Source organism: Rana temporaria, chromosome 3, assembly GCF_905171775.1.
Source record: "Rana temporaria chromosome 3, aRanTem1.1, whole genome shotgun sequence".
In the NCBI taxonomy this organism is placed as follows: domain Eukaryota; kingdom Metazoa; phylum Chordata; class Amphibia; order Anura; family Ranidae; genus Rana; species Rana temporaria.
In genome coordinates, this window is record NC_053491.1 from 113,215,828 (window position 1) to 113,239,844 (window position 24,017).

Genomic DNA, 24,017 nt, shown 5'->3' on the forward strand with positions numbered 1-24,017 from the left:
ATACACGTGTGTAAACAAAATCAATGTAAATAAAGCTGCACCTTCCTGTAAATATTGTACAGTAAAACATAAATGGAAAAAACAAGATGCGCTATATAAAAAGAAACAAACTTTTTCTAAATAATCATGACATAGATCAATGTCCATATATGATCTAAAAACAAAAAGAAAGTCCAGATCCCCAGTGAAGTGAAGGAAACGGAAAAATTAGTCCATAAGTGCTTGATCTAAAACTGTAGTGACGATCCAATGAATAGCAAAACCTCCACCATGAATCAAGATGTCTGCTTACCAGATGACCAGCGGTCTCTTAATTAAAAGAAGACCAGAGAAGGCGTGTAGATAAACACTATGGCAGTTGGATTGTAGAAAAGCTGTATAGCAAGTACACCTCCGTCTCAAGCCAATCGATGGAAAATTGGGGTCCCGATAATCATGGAAGACACATAAGGGCCACAATAGTGTAGTAACGTAGGTAACATTTATTAAAAAGAAGAAAAAAAACGCACTTACATATAAACGGTAAAATTTAGGCATGTCAAAATTTGGAGCTCCGGCCGGAAGCCAACCAAAAAAGACCCGTCCAGGTAGGTAGGGAAAGGTGAAGTCAACGGGGGGTGATCCGGTACAACACTCGTTCCGCCCGACCGGTTTCGCGAAAACTCGCTTCCTCATAGGGCACGGGTAACATACCAGATCACCCCCCTTAAATAACACAAGAAATTAGAATGGCCACTGGGCGTCATCGTACTCACGTGAACGCGCATGCGCGCGCACCGGAAACAATCCAGGTCAGACCAAGTCTGACTCTAGTGTCCTCAGCGCCAGTGCGCATGCGCCCACGCCCAGCGGAGCCCAGGGTAGCAAAAATACGGGAAAATACCCGATCCGGATAAGCAGGCATCAGATCCAGAGGTCTGAAGCCGGATACCACGAAAACGGGACCCGTGACAGGAGTATGCCCGACCCCAAGACCGCACCGTGACGATCAGGGTGACCTCCGCATCACGTGACCGGAACGTCGACGTCACACGTCGGCGTGCAGCCGTAGTGACCCCGAGCCACCAGGAAGCACGGCACGGACCAGAAACTACAGGGCCAGGCCTCGTTATGAATTACAGGCTCCGCCTCCCTGACGCACTGATTGGTCAGAGAAGCCAAGCCTCGTTCTGGGTGTGATGAAAATGCCGTACAGTCACAATAGCATCCCCAGGAAACAAATAGGGAGAATAAATGCATGGATCCGCAGAGCACATTAATACTCTAGCGGACCAAAATTATAGCTATATAACTGACACAGCTGTACATCACAAGACCCAAACTGATAAAAAATGTAACAAAATTAATAAAAGCATTAATAATGTTTAAAAAGTGCTGTCATATTTCAAACATATATTAACCCTCACTGGCATGACCAGCATGCATACAGCGAAAGTTCAACACTATTACCTAGCCCATATAGTAGAAATATATATATATAAAATATCCTTCTTATAATATTATAAGCACAAAAATATAAAATTACATCAAACTGTGACTAAAAAGATAAATACAATCTACTACATTCACTGAATTAATCAAAACAGCTGGGCACTGCAGATAGAACTGAAGGACCCACTAAACACAATATCTCTAAATCGCATATTCCCAAAGAATCTCTCCAGATTAGGCACATATGGATATGATAGAAAAAAAACATTTTTAAAAATCTTCTTAAAAAACCCTTCAAAAAAATTTTTTTCAAAAAAATTTCTTTTTCCCTTTATGAATTATTAATGAAAGCATTAATATCCGTATCAATATTAAGCCCAAACGGCGTATAGGTTTTGACCCGGTGAATCCAGGCCATTTCCTGTCTCGAAATCTCACGGACTAGGTTACTGCCTCTCCAGTGCGGACGATATTTATCGATTCCGATGAACAAAATATTGGATGGATCTCTATTGTGCTTTAAGTCAAAATGTCTAGAGACAGAATGTTTGTCAAAACCACTTCTGATTTTGGCAATATGCTCATTGAGCCTAACTGACAGGGCCCTCTTAGTGCGGCCGATGTACTGAAGGCCACAAGGGCACTGGATAAGGTATATCACACCTTTCGTCGAACAGGTTATGAAAGGTTCAACATCAAATGTTTGTTGAGTGGCTGTGGACTGGAAGGAACAAATTTTCCTCTCCCTGCACCTATTCAGGGTACAGACCTGACAACGTTTACATCTGTAATATCCTGTAAGATTCTCAAGGAAAGTCCTTGATGCCTTCGGAGGGTCATGTACACTGGGAGCAATACGACTCCCAATTGTAGATGCACCCCTGAACACCACACTAGGCCTCGCTGGGAGAATTGGAGCCAACACCTGGTCAGTAGTGAGAATATGCCAGTGTTTCTGGATTAATTTCTTAACATTAAAGTGCTGTGCAGAAAATGTTGTAATAAAAGGTAGAGAGAATCTATCACCTTGATCTCCCTTGATTTTGTCTACAAGGAGTGATGCTCTGTCAATGCTCCTAACCTTCTCCATTGATTGGAGTAGACTGTTACCATCATATCCCTTCTCCTCGAATCTTTTGGAAAGAATCGAGGCCTGTCTCTCGAATGTCAGGGGATTGGTGCAGTTTCGTTTAATGCGCATAAACTGTCCCAAAGGAACAGATTTTAACCAAGTTGGTAAATGGCAACTGTCTAGGGGTATATAGGCGTTGCGATCAGTTGGTTTGAAAAAAGTAGACGTAACAAATCTGCCATCCTCAATAGTAATCTGGAGGTCCAAAAAGTGAATGGAGTGTTGACTAGTCTCAAAATTAAATTTAATTCCCCTAGTGTTCTGATTCAACTCAGCCATAAAGCTGAGGAGATCTGCCTCACTACCATCCCAGAGGAGGAGGACATCGTCGATATACCTCGACCAGAGTAGAATCTCGGGTCTGCGGTGATCATCAACGACGTCCTCCTCCCACTTGGCCATGAAGAGGTTGGCCAGGCTGGGGGCATATTTAGCCCCCATGGCCACACCCCTATCCTGGCGGTAAAACATGTTATCAAACATGAAATAATTATGGGAGGCCGCGTAAGTTAACAAGACCATAATAAAACCTATTTGAGCTTGTGCAAGGTCAGACTGTCTAGCTAAGAACATCTGCACCGCCTCAAACCCCAAATGATGGGGAATAATAGTGTACAAGGAGGTCACATCTGCTGTGACCATCCATATACCGGTCTTGGGGAAAATATTAGCGAGTGTATTAATAACCTGCTTCGTGTCCTTGATATACGAAGGAATCTTTTGTACGAGTGGCTGTAGAAAAGAGTCTATATACTTGCCCACCCGGGACGTGATAGAATCAATACCACTGACGATAGGTCGTCCCGGGGGGCAAGTCAAGCTCTTATGGATCTTAGGTAGGTAATAGATCACAGGTGTCCGTGGGGCGCTGGGCACCAAATAAAGGGCCTCCTTGTTGGTCAAGATGCCACTTTGGAGCCCCTGTTTGACCAAAACCTCTAGTTCCTTTTTGTATCCACTTATTGGATCCCTAGCAAGAGGGGTATAAGTGTCAACATCATCAACGAGCCTATGCAATTCTTTAAAGTAGTCACACTGGTCTAGAACAACTATACCGCCCCCCTTATCCGCGGGTCGGATGACCAAAGCCTTATTCTGACATAGTGATTCCAAACCCATTGTAAGGTCTCTACTCATTCTGGATTTGCTCACTTTAAGTTTATCCAGGTCACTGAGCACCACGTCCCTGAAGACTTTGATGCTTGGAGCTAGTGATCCTGGTGGATTAAAGAGCGAAGCATTAGACAAGGACGAATGTTTATATTCGGTAGTTGCCTGTTGTGCAGAGATGGGGTTAGAAAGAAAATGGCGTTTAATACTGAGACGTCTAGTAAATTTATGCACATCCATATACGTTTGGAATTTACTTAGATTTCTAGGGGGGGCATATTTCAGTCCCTTGTCTAGAAGTTTTTTTTCCTGGTCAGTCTGGACTTGTTGGCTAAGATTGTAGATGCCTACTCCTAGATTCTTTTTCTCTTTGGCCGACTGGGCCCGCCTCCCCCCCCTGGTCCCTCTCTTCGTTTTGAGATGTTTCCCTGACCAGCGGGGGCCCTGCGAAAATCCCAATTCTGATTATAGGCATTTCCAGGTGGATTCGGAGGGAAATTGACATTAGTCTGTCCTCCAAGTGCATCCGGATAGCCCAGAGGGTACGTAAAAGGATTGCTAACTGTATTAGTGGGTCTAAAGTCACCTCTGATAGGTGCGTGACCTCCATTGTTACCAAAATCAGAGATAGGGTTGAACCTATTTTGGGTTGGGATATTGAAACCGAACCCGGCCTGGCCAACATCCTGTTGGGGACCATAACTAGATCCACCAAACCCCATCAGAGGAGGTGGAAAGCGATAGTCAAAGCCTCTATTCCATAGCCGAGGGCATGAAGCCTGGTCGTAATAAACTGCATCATTACTGCGATTAGCCCCCTTAGGGGTTCCACTAGAAGCGTACCCCTTCTGGGTCGGTCCCCTTTGGGGTCCCTTCCCTTTATTGGTATTCTTCTTGGGAATGCGAGTAGTGGCCCCTTGAAAAGATGGATATGAGGTCACTACTCGTGGTTGTGCTGAAAAAGATGAAAGTGATAGGGGATCAGCACCTTCTAAGGGCTGGGGTGTAGTATCCATTCCAAAGTCCCCATCATTAGTAGGGGAAAGCTTCTTTTGCCATAAAAAAACAAGATTGGATTTATAATCCTCACTGTCTCTGATAAATTTCTTTTTCTTTTTGGCTTTCTGATCCTTTTCCTCTTTATCTAAAGTTTTTAGTAAAGAGGTAGAATGATTAGTATACTCCTCACTGTTCTTGAAGGGAGTGAGCAAATCTTTAACAGATCCGATTTCATCATCTAATCGGGACAGTTTGTCAGTCCTCCTGGTTAAAAGAAAACGCAAAAAGGACACCCCTGAATCATTGAAATACTTAAACCAACCAACAAGGTCAGTGTCCCCTTGTTGGGGGGACACTTCCCATCTCAAACTCCTTGGTACCATGGACCCCTTGATATAGGTCTCTAAAAATGCGATGTCCCACTGGGTATGTATTTCAGTAACCAATAGATTCTTTAATCGCATAAAAAGACCACCTACATCGGTCCCAGGCACCGAGGGGGTAGAATCAAAAACCCCGTCTAGATTGACTTTTCGCTTGGAACGGAAGTCAAATATATCCATAGTGACACAGAAAAAAAGCAGCAATTGAAAATATACGTAGAAGTGGAAAAAATTGTGGGAGCAACTGCGCTAATATATAAAAATGAACAAACTAATGCTCTTAAAAAATACACGTGTGTAAACAAAATCAATGTAAATAAAGCTGCACCTTCCTGTAAATATTGTACAGTAAAACATAAATGGAAAAAACAAGATGCGCTATATAAAAAGAAACAAACTTTTTCTAAATAATCATGACATAGATCAATGTCCATATATGATCTAAAAACAAAAAGAAAGTCCAGATCCCCAGTGAAGTGAAGGAAACGGAAAAATTAGTCCATAAGTGCTTGATCTAAAACTGTAGTGACGATCCAATGAATAGCAAAACCTCCACCATGAATCAAGATGTCTGCTTACCAGATGACCAGCGGTCTCTTAATTAAAAGAAGACCAGAGAAGGCGTGTAGATAAACACTATGGCAGTTGGATTGTAGAAAAGCTGTATAGCAAGTACACCTCCGTCTCAAGCCAATCGATGGAAAATTGGGGTCCCGATAATCATGGAAGACACATAAGGGCCACAATAGTGTAGTAACGTAGGTAACATTTATTAAAAAGAAGAAAAAAACGCACTTACATATAAACGGTAAAATTTAGGCATGTCAAAATTTGGAGCTCCGGCCGGAAGCCAACCAAAAAAGACCCGTCCAGGTAGGTAGGGAAAGGTGAAGTCAACGGGGGGTGATCCGGTACAACACTCGTTCCGCCCGACCGGTTTCGCGAAAACTCGCTTCCTCATAGGGCACGGGTAACATACCAGATCACCCCCCTTAAATAACACAAGAAATTAGAATGGCCACTGGGCGTCATCGTACTCACGTGAACGCGCATGCGCGCGCACCGGAAACAATCCAGGTCAGACCAAGTCTGACTCTAGTGTCCTCAGCGCCAGTGCGCATGCGCCCACGCCCAGCGGAGCCCAGGGTAGCAAAAATACGGGAAAATACCCGATCCGGATAAGCAGGCATCAGATCCAGAGGTCTGAAGCCGGATACCACGAAAACGGGACCCGTGACAGGAGTATGCCCGACCCCAAGACCGCACCGTGACGATCAGGGTGACCTCCGCATCACGTGACCGGAACGTCGACGTCACACGTCGGCGTGCAGCCGTAGTGACCCCGAGCCACCAGGAAGCACGGCACGGACCAGAAACTACAGGGCCAGGCCTCGTTATGAATTACAGGCTCCGCCTCCCTGACGCACTGATTGGTCAGAGAAGCCAAGCCTCGTTCTGGGTGTGATGAAAATGCCGTACAGTCACAATAGCATCCCCAGGAAACAAATAGGGAGAATAAATGCATGGATCCGCAGAGCACATTAATACTCTAGCGGACCAAAATTATAGCTATATAACTGACACAGCTGTACATCACAAGACCCAAACTGATAAAAAATGTAACAAAATTAATAAAAGCATTAATAATGTTTAAAAAGTGCTGTCATATTTCAAACATATATTAACCCTCACTGGCATGACCAGCATGCATACAGCGAAAGTTCAACACTATTACCTAGCCCATATAGTAGAAATATATATATATAAAATATCCTTCTTATAATATTATAAGCACAAAAATATAAAATTACATCAAACTGTGACTAAAAAGATAAATACAATCTACTACATTCACTGAATTAATCAAAACAGCTGGGCACTGCAGATAGAACTGAAGGACCCACTAAACACAATATCTCTAAATCGCATATTCCCAAAGAATCTCTCCAGATTAGGCACATATGGATATGATAGAAAAAAAACATTTTTAAAAATCTTCTTAAAAAACCCTTCAAAAAAATTTTTTTCAAAAAAATTTCTTTTTCCCTTTATGAATTATTAATGAAAGCATTAATATCCGTATCAATATTAAGCCCTAACGGCGTATAGGTTTTGACCCGGTGAATCCAGGCCATTTCCTGTCTCGAAATCTCACGGACTAGGTTACTGCCTCTCCAGTGCGGACGATATTTATCGATTCCGATGAACAAAATATTGGATGGATCTCTATTGTGCTTTAAGTCAAAATGTCTAGAGACAGAATGTTTGTCAAAACCACTTCTGATTTTGGCAATATGCTCATTGAGCCTAACTGACAGGGCCCTCTTAGTGCGGCCGATGTACTGAAGGCCACAAGGGCACTGGATAAGGTATATCACACCTTTCGTCGAACAGGTTATGAAAGGTTCAACATCAAATGTTTGTTGAGTGGCTGTGGACTGGAAGGAACAAATTTTCCTCTCCCTGCACCTATTCAGGGTACAGACCTGACAACGTTTACATCTGTAATATCCTGTAAGATTCTCAAGGAAAGTCCTTGATGCCTTCGGAGGGTCATGTACACTGGGAGCAATACGACTCCCAATTGTAGATGCACCCCTGAACACCACACTAGGCCTCGCTGGGAGAATTGGAGCCAACACCTGGTCAGTAGTGAGAATATGCCAGTGTTTCTGGATTAATTTCTTAACATTAAAGTGCTGTGCAGAAAATGTTGTAATAAAAGGTAGAGAGAATCTATCACCTTGATCTCCCTTGATTTTGTCTACAAGGAGTGATGCTCTGTCAATGCTCCTAACCTTCTCCATTGATTGGAGTACTGACCTTGTTGGTTGGTTTAAGTATTTCAATGATTCAGGGGTGTCCTTTTTGCGTTTTCTTTTAACCAGGAGGACTGACAAACTGTCCCGATTAGATGATGAAATCGGATCTGTTAAAGATTTGCTCACTCCCTTCAAGAACAGTGAGGAGTATACTAATCATTCTACCTCTTTACTAAAAACTTTAGATAAAGAGGAAAAGGATCAGAAAGCCAAAAAGAAAAAGAAATTTATCAGAGACAGTGAGGATTATAAATCCAATCTTGTTTTTTTATGGCAAAAGAAGCTTTCCCCTACTAATGATGGGGACTTTGGAATGGATACTACACCCCAGCCCTTAGAAGGTGCTGATCCCCTATCACTTTCATCTTTTTCAGCACAACCACGAGTAGTGACCTCATATCCATCTTTTCAAGGGGCCACTACTCGCATTCCCAAGAAGAATACCAATAAAGGGAAGGGACCCCAAAGGGGACCGACCCAGAAGGGGTACGCTTCTAGTGGAACCCCTAAGGGGGCTAATCGCAGTAATGATGCAGTTTATTACGACCAGGCTTCATGCCCTCGGCTATGGAATAGAGGCTTTGACTATCGCTTTCCACCTCCTCTGATGGGGTTTGGTGGATCTAGTTATGGTCCCCAACAGGATGTTGGCCAGGCCGGGTTCGGTTTCAATATCCCAACCCAAAATAGGTTCAACCCTATCTCTGATTTTGGTAACAATGGAGGTCACGCACCTATCAGAGGTGACTTTAGACCCACTAATACAGTTAGCAATCCTTTTACGTACCCTCTGGGCTATCCGGATGCACTTGGAGGACAGACTAATGTCAATTTCCCTCCGAATCCACCTGGAAATGCCTATAATCAGAATTGGGATTTTCGCAGGGCCCCCGCTGGTCAGGGAAACATCTCAAAACGAAGAGAGGGACCAGGGGGGGGAGGCGGGCCCAGTCGGCCAAAGAGAAAAAGAATCTAGGAGTAGGCATCTACAATCTTAGCCAACAAGTCCTGACTGACCAGGAAAAAAAACTTCTAGACAAGGGACTGAAATATGCCCCCCCTAGAAATCTAAGTAAATTCCAAACGTATATGGATGTGCATAAATTTACTAGACGTCTCAGTATTAAACGCCATTTTCTTTCTAACCCCATCTCTGCACAACAGGCAACTACCGAATATAAACATTCGTCCTTGTCTAATGCTTCGCTCTTTAATCCACCAGGATCACTAGCTCCAAGCATCAAAGTCTTCAGGGACGTGGTGCTCAGTGACCTGGATAAACTTAAAGTGAGCAAATCCAGAATGAGTAGAGACCTTACAATGGGTTTGGAATCACTATGTCAGAATAAGGCTTTGGTCATCCGACCCGCGGATAAGGGGGGCGGTATAGTTGTTCTAGACCAGTGTGACTACTTTAAAGAATTGCATAGGCTCGTTGATGATGTTGACACTTATACCCCTCTTGCTAGGGATCCAATAAGTGGATACAAAAAGGAACTAGAGGTTTTGGTCAAACAGGGGCTCCAAAGTGGCATCTTGACCAACAAGGAGGCCCTTTATTTGGTGCCCAGCGCCCCACGGACACCTGTGATCTATTACCTACCTAAGATCCATAAGAGCTTGACTTGCCCCCCGGGACGACCTATCGTCAGTGGTATTGATTCTATCACGTCCCGGGTGGGCAAGTATATAGACTCTTTTCTACAGCCACTCGTACAAAAGATTCCTTCGTATATCAAGGACACGAAGCAGGTTATTAATACACTCGCTAATATTTTCCCCAAGACCGGTATATGGATGGTCACAGCAGATGTGACCTCCTTGTACACTATTATTCCCCATCATTTGGGGTTTGAGGCGGTGCAGATGTTCTTAGCTAGACAGTCTGACCTTGCACAAGCTCAAATAGGTTTTATTATGGTCTTGTTAACTTACGCGGCCTCCCATAATTATTTCATGTTTGATAACATGTTTTACCGCCAGGATAGGGGTGTGGCCATGGGGGCTAAATATGCCCCCAGCCTGGCCAACCTCTTCATGGCCAAGTGGGAGGAGGACGTCGTTGATGATCACCGCAGACCCGAGATTCTACTCTGGTCGAGGTATATCGACGATGTCCTCCTCCTCTGGGATGGTAGTGAGGCAGATCTCCTCAGCTTTATGGCTGAGTTGAATCAGAACACTAGGGGAATTAAATTTAATTTTGAGACTAGTCAACACTCCATTCACTTTTTGGACCTCCAGATTACTATTGAGGATGGCAGATTTGTTACGTCTACTTTTTTCAAACCAACTGATCGCAACGCCTATATACCCCTAGACAGTTGCCATTTACCAACTTGGTTAAAATCTGTTCCTTTGGGACAGTTTATGCGCATTAAACGAAACTGCACCAATCCCCTGACATTCGAGAGACAGGCCTCGATTCTTTCCAAAAGATTCGAGGAGAAGGGATATGATGGTAACAGTCTACTCCAATCAATGGAGAAGGTTAGGAGCATTGACAGAGCATCACTCCTTGTAGACAAAATCAAGGGAGATCAAGGTGATAGATTCTCTCTACCTTTTATTACAACATTTTCTGCACAGCACTTTAATGTTAAGAAATTAATCCAGAAACACTGGCATATTCTCACTACTGACCAGGTGTTGGCTCCAATTCTCCCAGCGAGGCCTAGTGTGGTGTTCAGGGGTGCATCTACAATTGGGAGTCGTATTGCTCCCAGTGTACATGACCCTCCGAAGGCATCAAGGACTTTCCTTGAGAATCTTACAGGATATTACAGATGTAAACGTTGTCAGGTCTGTACCCTGAATAGGTGCAGGGAGAGGAAAATTTGTTCCTTCCAGTCCACAGCCACTCAACAAACATTTGATGTTGAACCTTTCATAACCTGTTCGACGAAAGGTGTGATATACCTTATCCAGTGCCCTTGTGGCCTTCAGTACATCGGCCGCACTAAGAGGGCCCTGTCAGTTAGGCTCAATGAGCATATTGCCAAAATCAGAAGTGGTTTTGACAAACATTCTGTCTCTAGACATTTTGACTTAAAGCACAATAGAGATCCATCCAATATTTTGTTCATCGGAATCGATAAATATCGTCCGCACTGGAGAGGCAGTAACCTAGTCCGTGAGATTTCGAGACAGGAAATGGCCTGGATTCACCGGGTCAAAACCTATACGCCGTTTGGGCTTAATATTGATACGGATATTAATGCTTTCATTAATAATTCATAAAGGGAAAAAGAAATTTTTTTGAAAAAAATTTTTTTGAAGGGTTTTTTAAGAAGATTTTTAAAAATGTTTTTTTTCTATCATATCCATATGTGCCTAATCTGGAGAGATTCTTTGGGAATATGCGATTTAGAGATATTGTGTTTAGTGGGTCCTTCAGTTCTATCTGCAGTGCCCAGCTGTTTTGATTAATTCAGTGAATGTAGTAGATTGTATTTATCTTTTTAGTCACAGTTTGATGTAATTTTATATTTTTGTGCTTATAATATTATAAGAAGGATATTTTATATATATATATTTCTACTATATGGGCTAGGTAATAGTGTTGAACTTTCGCTGTATGCATGCTGGTCATGCCAGTGAGGGTTAATATATGTTTGAAATATGACAGCACTTTTTAAACATTATTAATGCTTTTATTAATTTTGTTACATTTTTTATCAGTTTGGGTCTTGTGATGTACAGCTGTGTCAGTTATATAGCTATAATTTTGGTCCGCTAGAGTATTAATGTGCTCTGCGGATCCATGCATTTATTCTCCCTATTTGTTTCCTGGGGATGCTATTGTGACTGTACGGCATTTTCATCACACCCAGAACGAGGCTTGGCTTCTCTGACCAATCAGTGCGTCAGGGAGGCGGAGCCTGTAATTCATAACGAGGCCTGGCCCTGTAGTTTCTGGTCCGTGCCGTGCTTCCTGGTGGCTCGGGGTCACTACGGCTGCACGCCGACGTGTGACGTCGACGTTCCGGTCACGTGATGCGGAGGTCACCCTGATCGTCACGGTGCGGTCTTGGGGTCGGGCATACTCCTGTCACGGGTCCCGTTTTCGTGGTATCCGGCTTCAGACCTCTGGATCTGATGCCTGCTTATCCGGATCGGGTATTTTCCCGTATTTTTGCTACCCTGGGCTCCGCTGGGCGTGGGCGCATGCGCACTGGCGCTGAGGACACTAGAGTCAGACTTGGTCTGACCTGGATTGTTTCCGGTGCGCGCGCATGCGCGTTCACGTGAGTACGATGACGCCCAGTGGCCATTCTAATTTCTTGTGTTATTTAAGGGGGGTGATCTGGTATGTTACCCGTGCCCTATGAGGAAGCGAGTTTTCGCGAAACCGGTCGGGCGGAACGAGTGTTGTACCGGATCACCCCCCGTTGACTTCACCTTTCCCTACCTACCTGGACGGGTCTTTTTTGGTTGGCTTCCGGCCGGAGCTCCAAATTTTGACATGCCTAAATTTTACCGTTTATATGTAAGTGCGTTTTTTTCTTCTTTTTAATAAATGTTACCTACGTTACTACACTATTGTGGCCCTTATGTGTCTTCCATGATTATCGGGACCCCAATTTTCCATCGATTGGCTTGAGACGGAGGTGTACTTGCTATACAGCTTTTCTACAATCCAACTGCCATAGTGTTTATCTACACGCCTTCTCTGGTCTTCTTTTAATTAAGAGACCGCTGGTCATCTGGTAAGCAGACATCTTGATTCATGGTGGAGGTTTTGCTATTCATTGGATCGTCACTACAGTTTTAGATCAAGCACTTATGGACTAATTTTTCCGTTTCCTTCACTTCACTGGGGATCTGGACTTTCTTTTTGTTTTTAGATCATATATGGACATTGATCTATGTCATGATTATTTAGAAAAAGTTTGTTTCTTTTTATATAGCGCATCTTGTTTTTTCCATCAGTGCAATATATATATTTGGAAAAATAGGTTCATAAACCCTCACTACTGTATTTAGAAAGTATCGATAATCCCAAACATCACAACATCCTATAACATTGGTCTTTTCTTGTAATACGGAGTCTGGGTACTATTTTTTTTTTTACATTTCTGGAAATACTGTATAGACAAGTAAGAATGTAAGCCACCACCCCCCATTCTTTGGGATAAAGTTAAAAACACACAATCCACCTAGTAACCAAAGAGCATTTTAAAGTGGTAGTAAAGTTTTTTTTTTCTTCTTTACTTGTACCCACAGACAAGCCGATAATAAAGCTTACCTGTAGTTACAGTGAATATCTCATAAACTTGCACTGGTTAGGAGATATTCACACTGCATGCAGTCGGTAACGTCACTGGCGCATGGGCTCTGAAGGGACAGCATACCCATCCATGCGACTCCTGTGGGAGTGATATCATTGCGGCTCAGCCAATCAGATGACCGAAGCACACAAACCCAGATGGAAGAACGGGTGAAGATGGTAGCCCTGCCAGTGGTGACAGAGCGCCATAGGAGGGCTTTGTTCTAAGGCAGGGATATGCAATTAGCGGACCTCCAGCTGTTACAAAACTACAAGTCCCATCATGCCTCTGGGTTACAAAGTTAGTCAGGTTGAAAAAAGACACAAGTCCATCAAGTTCAACCACAAGAAATAAAACAATAATATCGTACAATCACATATACCCAATTCTATACCCACAGTTGATCCAGAGGAAGGCAAAAAAAAAACAGCAAAGCATGATCCAATTTGCTACAGCAGGGGAAAAAAATTATTTCCTGATCCCCCATGAGGCAATCGGATATTCCCCAGATCAACTTTACCTATAAATGTTAGTACCCAGTTATATTATGTACATTTAGGAAAGAATCCAGGCCTTTCTTAAAAGCAATCTACTGAGCTGGCCAGAACCACCTCTGGAGGGAGTCTGTTCCACATTTTCACAGCTCTTACTGTGAAGAAACCTTTCCGTATTTGGAGGTGAAATCTCTTTTCCTCTAGACGTAAAGAGTGCCCCCTTGTCCTCAGTGTTGACCGTAAAGTGAATAACTCAACACCAAGTTCACTATATGGACCCCTTTTCTAGATTTGTACATGTGGATCATATCCCCCCCTTAATCTCCTCTTCTCAAGAGTGAATAAATTCAGTTCCTCTAATCTTTCCTCATAGCTGAGCTCCTCCATGCCTCTTATCAGTTTGGTTGCCCTTCTCTGCACTTTCTCCAGTTCCCTGATATCCTTCTTGAGAACTGGAACCCAAAACTGAACGGCATATTCCAGATGAGGTCTTACTAATGATTTGTACAGGGGCAAAATTATATCTCTGTCTCTGGAGTCCATACCTCTCTTAATACAAGAAAGGACTTTGCTCGCTTTGGAAACCGCAGCTTGGCATTGCATGCCATTATTGAGCTTATTATTGGGTGTCATGCTTGTGGTTGTCAGAGTCTTGCTATGCCTCATGGGAATTGTAGTTCTGCAACAGCTGGAGGTCCGCTAATTGCATAGCCCTGCTCTAAGGCAAGTATATCATAATGTGCTAGTATGTGACGTATACTGGCACATTATGCCATGGTCTTGCAGGGTGTTTTTTTTTTTTTTTTTTTTTTTTAAGAAAGACTTTAGTTTACTCCCACTTTAACTTTGCTTGGGTTGTGCCATGATGTTTAAAACAGAGTGGAATTTGTTTATCCATAGCAAGCAAGTGTCAAATCTGCTATAAGAAGCTCATTACATTACGTGTCAAGTGAAATATAAAAGCAGGAAATGTATGAACAATACAAGCACATTGATCCATCTTTTCCACTGACCTCAAAGATGACGCATTTTGCCACTTTGCCATATTTTTCACACTCCTCCTTTGTTTCGCCTTCTAGATCTTCATCCACTTCCCCTGCACCAACCATATTCTGAGAGGGGGGGGGGGGGGGGAACAAAACAAAAAGTAATTAGCAATTAAAAATCGAGTTGCTCAACAAAACCATCAAACCTAAAAGATTGTAATTACTTATTCTCACCCGTAATAAAACCACCTTCGTGGGACACTTCAGTATTTCTGTTAAAGGGTTGGGATCCGTTCCTTTCTTTGCAGCTTCAGCTGTAGGACAGAAATGCAACGATTAAGATTTCCACTGGAATCTTACATGTAAATACACAAAGTATTAATATTTCAAGCTATAGAATTTTTTATTTTTCTTAAACTTCCAAAGTCCCTGCTGATCTGGGTTAAACTAGCAGCACTTAATATGGGGTGCAGAGGTGCCAGGAATATCACTTGGTCATTAACATGATTTCATCATCTTTCCTGTGATCTAAAGAGCTATACTCTCTATGCATGTTTTTCAACCCCTTCATGACACCTCCTGAAAGCCCTTTAAAGGTATAGCTAAAAGGGAAAACCACTTGTCCTGTTTACAGGCATCAAAATAAAATCCTACAATCCACAATAGTTCTGGTGACCCCAGTAGCAACCAGGGATTCCCTCATGCAAGAGCGATTTCCTCTCACTTCCTGTTTGGGCTATGGGAAAGGAAGTAAAGAGAAATCTCCCCAATAGGACACGGGAAAAAAAAAGAAAAAAAAAGGGACCCCAACTTCATCCAAAATGAAAAATATATATTGCCTTTAGTTCTACTTTAAGTGGGAGGCAGCACAGCTTCACTAACACATGATCGCTGTAAATAGCCCTCACAGCAGTCACATGATCAGGAATCCGTCCATGGATGCTGACCAGAAGCCGCGATCAAGAGTTATCGGTAAGAGCTGTCGGTGTGCTGTGACCTCAGGCCGACGTGGGCGCATATGTGCAGCAGCTGGGTGTTCAAACCTATTATTCCAGTAGCCGCGTATGTGTGTTACACAGTTGGCAAGAAGTTAAGGTAAAATAATTGCTTCTTATTAAAGCGGACATTTAGTTTTAAAAAAATAAAATAATTTGGGTAGAATTTTTTTTATTCCTTTGTGGTCCTCTGACATCCCCCCCCCCCCATCCATGATCGCCTGCCAGTGTGGCAGAGGTCAATATCACTATGGGAGTTGTCAGAGGCCCGCATCAACTACTCCTGTCCTTTTCCACCCAGCACAGCCATCCACAGAAGCCATACTACAGCTTCTATGAATGAAGCTTAGTCTACGATTGAAGAAGGCAGACCCTTTCAATCATTCGTCTGTCCTCCATTCATTGATCATCTTTGATTCATAAAAGCTGTAGTACATCTTCTATGCATGGAGGAGCTGGGCAGACACTCTTGATAAGTGCATGAGACAGCTCCCTTAGGTCTAATAACCTCGGTCTCACTGGAAGATTACAGCAGAAGGGGTAGTGGGGCATCAAAGGAGGAAGATTCCTGCTAAACAAGTACACAGCAGGACAAGGGACACAGCTCGCTGAAGGTAAGCAATGTCCCATGTGCTTATTTGTAAACCTAGGCTTTAAAACCCTACACAAAAAGATACCTTCTATATTAACAGACACTGATAGAAATGTTAGCAAATTAACTGTGGATTTATATTTAAAAGAAATGCCTACATCCCAACTTATGTATAGGAAAGATAAAAACATTAAAACATAGCAACACACCTTTGTCTGCTAAATCACCAATGATAATTTTGCCTCCTCTCTTACTGGTTTTCTCAACAGACAATGCAGTACTGAGGCCCTGTTCATGTTTTCCCAACCCTTGTCCTTCCCGGAAGCCATACTTCTGCATGATTTTGTGAGCCACAGTTCCACTGCGAATCAGAAAGAAACAAATATAATTAAATCAAGGAAAATTCATTACTTCACCTCAAGCTTACAGAGCAACTCTCTCCAATTAATATTCTTTATTTTTGTTGTGTTGAATACTTGTTGTAAAGAAATTCAAAGGGGTTGGGAATAACTTACACATACATATTTTAACTGTGCATTTAAAATTGCCTTAATCAAATATTAAAAATTGTATACGCATCTGACAAGAATAAAAAAGTTGGTGTGGATAAAACCCTACTAATTGTTACTTATCATTCCCTTGCATAAGTTCGAGACAATTGGAAGGAGAACAAGTGGGAATGGGGTTTGTTTGTACTGAATTTCTTTTAATAAAAGAAATAAAATAAAATAAAAGTATATGTCTGTCTGTCCACACACATACACACACATACATACTCCTCTAACTCAAAACATGCAACCTCTAGAATTTTTTTAAACGTCGCCTATGGAGATTTTAAAGGGTAAAAGTTTGTCGCCATTCCACGAGCGGACGCAATTTTGAAGCCTGACATGTTGGGTATCAATTTACTCGGTGTAACATTATCTTTCACAATATAAATAAAATTGAACTGGTGTCTTTTTTTTTTTATTAAAAAAAAAAAAAAGGTGTATTTTTTCCCAAAAAAGTGTGACAAAGTATTGCAACGACCACCATTTTATTCTCTAGGGTGTTAGACTAAAAAATATATATAATGTTTGGGGGTTCTAATTAGAGGGAAGGAGATGGCAGTGAAAACAGACAGGGAAAGCTATATTAGCATTGCTGGTTGTCTTGTCATACCAACGGCCACCACAAGATGGCGCCAGATCACAGAAGGAACCATAGGCCTGCAGAAGGCCGCAAAGCTGCGGCCTCAATTACCGGATCGCGCGGCAGGGGCACACGGATACCCCAGCTGTGCAGCTCCAGGTCGCCAATTCTAGTCGCAATTGCGACCTGGTGCCCGGGTTTCGTTGAACTCTAATGATATAGACACACACAAATATATATATATATATATATATATATATATATATATATATATACATATATATATATACATACATATATATATATATATATATATATATATATATATATATATATACATACATACATACATATATATATATATATATATATATATATATATATACATACACACACACATACATATATATATATATATATATATATATATATATATATATATATATATATATATATATATATATATATATATACATACATATATATACACATACATACATACATACATACATACATACATACATACATACATACATACACATATACACACATACATATTTTTTTTTAACTGAATTACTGAAATAAATTAACTTTGTGATGATATTTCAATTTTTGGAGAAGCACCTGTATATGTGTGCAAAGCGAACCTTATGATTTCAGTTTAAAGTGGAAATTCACACGAAAAGTCAACCTCCGCTTTTTGGATCCCTCCCCCCTCTGGTGTCACATTTGACACCTTTTAGGGGGGAGGGGGGTGCAGATACCTGTCTGAGACAGGTATTTGCACCACTTCTGGGTTCGGATCCCCGCAGGGAATCCAGCTAGGCACGTCACCCCCCGGCCCTGCTGTCTTCTGGGAAACACTGTTCCCAGGAGGGAGCGGGGACCAATGACGGCGCGCCGCGATCCTCGCGCATGCGCAGTAAGGAATCGGGCAGTGAAGCCGCAAGGCTTCACTTCTTGATTCCCTCACCGAGGATGGCGGCGGAAGCAGCCAAGGACCGAGCGATTGCTCAGCCTCGGCTGCTGACATTGCGGGCGCGCTGGACAGGTAAGTGTCCATTTTTTAAAAGTCAGCAGCTGCCGGCTTTTAAAAAATAAAATTTGTCCGAACCTCCGCTTTAACTTAAAAAAATACCCACTAAAATAAAATAAAAAATGCAGAAAAGAGAATCAAGCATGTCATGTCTTTATCCTTACCCCATGTTTGCTAAAAAGGAATTACTAGGTCCAGTTGGAGACCGCGGTCGCTCTGGTTCATCATACATGGGGGGAGGAATAGCAGCCTTAGGCGCGGGTGGTCGGTGCCTGGGCTCTTCATCGTATGCTGGCACTATAGCTAATATAAAAGAAAGAACAGATGCAATAACGAAAACTGCACAAAGAAAATGGGTTGCACCAAGGCTTGTACCATCAGTACTCCCCACCTTAAAATTTACATCACATCAAAAGAGTCAAAGATGGAGACGAAGGATGGCCTTTTTTTGGTTCAATCTGGAGACTGAACGAAAAAAATAAACACTGTTTGCGCCATTCCAGTTTATACCGCATAGATTGATCAATCTGCCTGCTGGGCTAAATGTCTGACTGGATGCAGCTACTATTAAACCGACACATTTCCACTGGTTCCCTTGATTTTTCAGACCTAAGGATGTTAGGCAGCAGTTGGCCAACTGGGCTTTCAGCCAGTTTATTAAATGCACTCTGAAAAGCAATCATGGATCACTCTTCAGAAGGCAACACTAGTGTAAATGATCCCTAACAAAAGGCTCACCATGGAGTGTTTCATCACATTAGCACTCCAACATTTGTGATGCAACACAGGAAATGGAGGCCATACTTTGGACGCTGTGTGACTAAGAGCAAGGAGTTGCCTGTTCCAAGGACAAGCTAGCTGAATACATGTAGATAAGGTTATTGATCAAACATGACAACATTCAGCCCCACAAGAAATAGAACTACACTAATGCCTAGTATTAAAATAAAATAAAAAACACACCCACACATTTGAAAGCGTACTACGCCATTTAACCACTTAAAAGGGGAGTTCCAGACTTTTTTTTAATGTTTTTTAAAAGTCAGCAGCTACAAAAAGTGTAGCTGCTGGCTTTTAATAAACATACACTTACCTGTTCCACGGTCCAGCGCCGCGCCGCCCGGAGCTTCACTCCTCTCCGCCGGCGCCTCCATTGTAACTGTGGGCACCCGGCCGTGACAGCTTCCGACTTCACGGCCAGGCACTCAATGTGCGTGTGCGAACGGCGCAGCGCTCCCTGAGTGGACAGTGTCCCAGGTGATTGCCTACAGGGAGGGCCCGCCAAAAGGCGATATTACGTATCGCCTAAGCGGTCCCTGGGTGGAAGGAGGAAGTGGCACAGGAAGTCCCACTCCTACTGAAGACACCCCCCCCGGAAAAAATGACATGCCAAATGTGGCATGTAAGGGGGCGAGGAGTGGTTTAAGCGGAAGTTCCACTTTTGGGTGGAACTCTGCTTTAAGCCCTGGACCATTTGGCTGGCCAAAGACCATAGCACTTTTTGCGGTTCGGCACTGCGTCGCTTTAACTGTCAATTGCGCGTCGCACGACGTGGCTCCCGAACAAAATTGACATCCTTTTTTTTATTGGTATTTGATCACCTCTGCGGTTTTTATTTTTGCGCCATCAACAAAAATAGAGCGACAATTTTGAAAAAAAAAAAAAAAAAAAAAAAAAAGCAATATTTTTTACTATAATATCCCCCCCCCCCACCAAAAAATTATATATATATATATATATATATATATATATATATATATATATATATATATATATATATATATATATATATATATATATATACACACACACACACACACACACACACACACACACACACACACACACATATACATATACACATCCGGCACTTGATGCCATTTTGGGACCATTGTCATTGATGCAGTGCTCAGTGCTATAAAAATGCACCGATTACTGTAAAAATTACACCGGCAGTGAACAGGTTAACCACTAGTGGGCTAGGAAGGTGTTAAATGTGTCCTATGGAGTGATTCTAACTGTTAGGGGGCGTGGCTACGAGTGGCACGTCACTGATCGCTGTTCCCGATGGAGAGGGAACAGACAATCGGTTGCATGTCATTAGGAAGAACAGGCAACGCTGCGTTACTAGGAACCCGATGCGCGTGCCCGGCGGACGCAATTTCAGCTGGGCACCCGCAATTGCCCAGTAACTGAGCAGGACCGTGGATCTCTGTGCAAACACAGAGATCCACGTCCTGTCAGGGAGAGGAGACCGATGCCGTGTCCCTTGTACATAGGGACACAGATCGGTCACCTCCCCCACTCAGTCCCCTCCCCCTACAGTTAGAATCACTCACTAGGGTACACATTTAACCCCTTGATTGCCCCCTAGTGGTTAACCCCTTTCCTGCCAGTCACATTTACACAGTAAGCAGTGCATATTTATAGCACTGTTGGCTGTATAAATGTGAATGGTCCCAAAATTGTGTCAAAAGTGTGCGATGTATCCGCCACAATATCGCAGTCACGATAAAAAAAAAAAAAAAAAAAAAAAATAATCACTGATCGCAGCCATTACTAGTAAAAAAAAAAAAAAAAATGCTATAAATCTATCCACTATTTTGTAGCAAACCAATCAATATATGCTTATTGCAATTTTTCTACCAAAAATATGTAGAAAAATACGCATCGGCCTAAACGGAGAATATATATATATATATATATATATATATATATATATATATATATATATATATATATATATATATATATATATATATATATATATATATATATATTTTTTTTTTTTTTTGGGTTATTAATTATAGCTTTTTTTTCCCCAAAACTGTCGCTCTTTTGTTTATAGCGGGAAAAAAAATAAAGACTGCAGAGGTGATCAAACACCACCAAAACAAAGCTCTATTTGTAGGGGAAATACAATTACAAATTAATTTGGGCAAAGTGTTGCATGACCGCGCAATCATTCAAATTGTGACAGCGCTGAAAGCTGAAAAATGGCTTGGGCAGGAAGGGGGTGAAAGTGCCCAGTATTGATGTACTTAACCACTTAAGGACCCGACCAATATGCTGCTAAATGACCCAAGGGGTTTTTACAATTCGGCACTGCGTCGCTTTAACAGACAATTGCGCGGTCGTGCGACGTGGCTCCCAAACGAAATTGGCGTCCTTTTTTTCCCACAAATAGAGCTTTCTTTTGGTGGTATTTGATCACCTCTGCGGTTTTTATTTTTTGCGCTATAAACAAAAATAGAGCGTCAATTTTTAAAAAAATGCAATATTTTTTACTTTTTGCTATAATAAAACCAATAGCTGTCGTTGTCGGGGAATAAAGGAATAATGATGGCGCTATGTAGCCACGCCCTCAGTCGAAGTCGGAAGTGACGAAACGCGTCAGGGCGTGGCTACATCGGCGCAACACGGAAGTCTTACTGCGCTCCACAGCTGACCACCAGTTCCCCAGCGTTACCAGCACTTGGGCGGCCTCTTGTGCCTAAAGAACGGCGGTGACAGCAGGAGTTCACAGGCTTGCATTTTTGGTTCATTTACTTTGTTATTTCTGTACGGGCATTTGCATAGGGGGTTTGCTCTCCTTTACAATCTGTGGGTCATTGCTTAAAGCGGTACTTCACCATATAGTACTTTCTTTTTGTTTTATGTGCCTGCAATGGAATGACCGTGACTGACTCAGAGAATAGAGGAAGGTGTGCCTGAGAGTACTGACATTAACACGCCAGTCCTCTTGTATATTGTGGTAAGGTCACATCCCAGAGGGGGATGCCATCACATTACCTGGTGAATCTAGAGATAAGGTGTAGGGTGCACTAACACCTGGTCTCTTTTTGGTCACCGAGCACACCACCTACATTCTCATTTAAAGCTCTTATTTTGGGCTAGATATTATCAATCTCATAGCGCTGTTTATATCATTGAACCACGGTTCCATAACTATTCTGATACTTTGTTTTATAATAAATATCCCCCAAAAACATATATAAAATAATTTTTTCCTCAGTTTAGGCCGATACGTATTCTTCGACCTATTTTTGGTAAAAAAAAAAAAAAAAAAAAAAAAAATCGCAATAAGCGTTTATCGATTGGTTTGTGCAAAATTTATAGCGTTTACAAAATAGGGGATAGTTTTATTATTATTTTTTTTTACTACTAATGGCGGCGATCAGCGATTTTTTTCATGACTGCGACATTGTGGCGGATACTTTTGACACATTTTTGGGACCATTGTAATTTTCACAGCAAAAAATGCATTTAAATTGCATTGTTTATTGTGAAAATGACAGTTGCAGTTTGGGAGTTAACCACAGGGGGCGCTGTAGGAGTTAGGGTTCACCTAGTGTGTGTTTACAACTGTAGGGGGGTGTGGCTGTAGGTCTGATGTCATCGATCGAGTCTCCCTATAAAAGGGATCACTCAATCGATGCAGCCGCCACAGTGAAGCACGGGGAAGCCGTGTTTACATACGGCTCTCCCCGTTCTTCAGCTCCGGGGAGCGATCGCGACGGAGCGGTATAAACGAATAGCCGCGCCCTCGTCCCGGATCGCTCCTGAAGCCACAGGAACCGCCGCATGTATGGGGGGGGGGGGGTCCCGATAGGACCCCCGACCCACGTCTAGGCAGGAACGTACAGGTACGCCAATGTGCCTGTCCGTGCCATTCTGCTGACGTAAATGTACATGCGGCGGTCCGGAAGTGGTTAAAGACAAGATGCAGATGATAAAAAAAAAAAAAAAAAAATATATAGATTTTACTGTGCTTATGGTGCATTTTCATAGGTCATGTGACTCAAAAAGATGCATCAAAAACGTAACATGGGTGGGTTCTTGCTGTGTATTTAATGCATTTCAATTTGGGAGGGGTGTTTTTTTTAACTGACCAAAAAACGCACGATTTTTAACACCACAGTGAAAATGCAAAGGACCAGTGTGAAGACATACATAGAATTTTAAGGGATGCATTTTTCTTACGTTTTTCTTGCACCAAAAAGGTGCTGACAAATTCTTATTCATTGAAATTTATGATATTAATTAAAAAGTCAAATACAAAAAAATATTTTTTTTTTATATAAAACTGTCAATTTTGGTTTTTGGCGAAGTCCATCCTGCATTGTCGATACCAAAATTTCCATTCGGTGCACCTCTAAACTGCATCATACCAATATCAGTTCTGCAAATGTTAGAACGTCTGTGTTGGTTATGAATGTCTGTAAATAGCCTGTTATTAGAAGTAAAAGCATGCAACACAAGCCTTGGCTCCTTATCAGCGACACAATATTAGGTTTTATGTATGCATACTGCAGGGAAACCCAGAAACAGGCATGAGACAGACTATTTAAAAGCTGTAAGGATGCCACAGACTCCATCTAGTGGCAGTACAGAGTAAGTTACCTAATGTCAGAGCAATACTTACATTCCCTGTCCCTCTCAACGAGAGATGTAGGTGGTGCGATAGCTGCGCCTCCTACCGCTGCTGAAAAAGAACAAACAAATGTTATTGGCCTTTAATAATGCATTACATTTATAATCTCTCTCTCTCAAAGTAAAACAGGTTAAAAAATAATAAGAAAATCAGGTACAGATTTTGCGTTTACAAAAGTATTCAATTCTACAAAAAAAAAAAA

General features: G+C 42.1%; 1 protein-coding gene across 4 annotated transcripts in view; it reads right to left on the reverse strand.

The window, feature by feature from the left end:
* The window catches only part of RBM17 (RNA binding motif protein 17), a 59,497-nt gene that overhangs the window by 10,264 nt on the left and 25,216 nt on the right, over nucleotides 1–24,017 (reverse strand). For 2 of the 4 annotated variants that reach the window (XM_040343270.1, XM_040343273.1), the window contains 5 exons: nucleotides 23,807–23,863; nucleotides 18,546–18,684; nucleotides 16,424–16,575; nucleotides 14,862–14,941; nucleotides 14,655–14,753 (listed from right to left, as the gene is read on the reverse strand). In XM_040343270.1, the coding sequence (XP_040199204.1) occupies nucleotides 14,655–14,753; nucleotides 14,862–14,941; nucleotides 16,424–16,575; nucleotides 18,546–18,684; nucleotides 23,807–23,863 (527 nt within the window). Of the gene's footprint in view, nucleotides 1–14,654; nucleotides 14,754–14,861; nucleotides 14,942–16,423; nucleotides 16,576–18,545; nucleotides 18,685–23,806; nucleotides 23,867–24,017 lie in introns of all 4 variants that reach the window. The other 2 variants (XM_040343269.1, XM_040343272.1) reach the window with 1 other exon arrangement.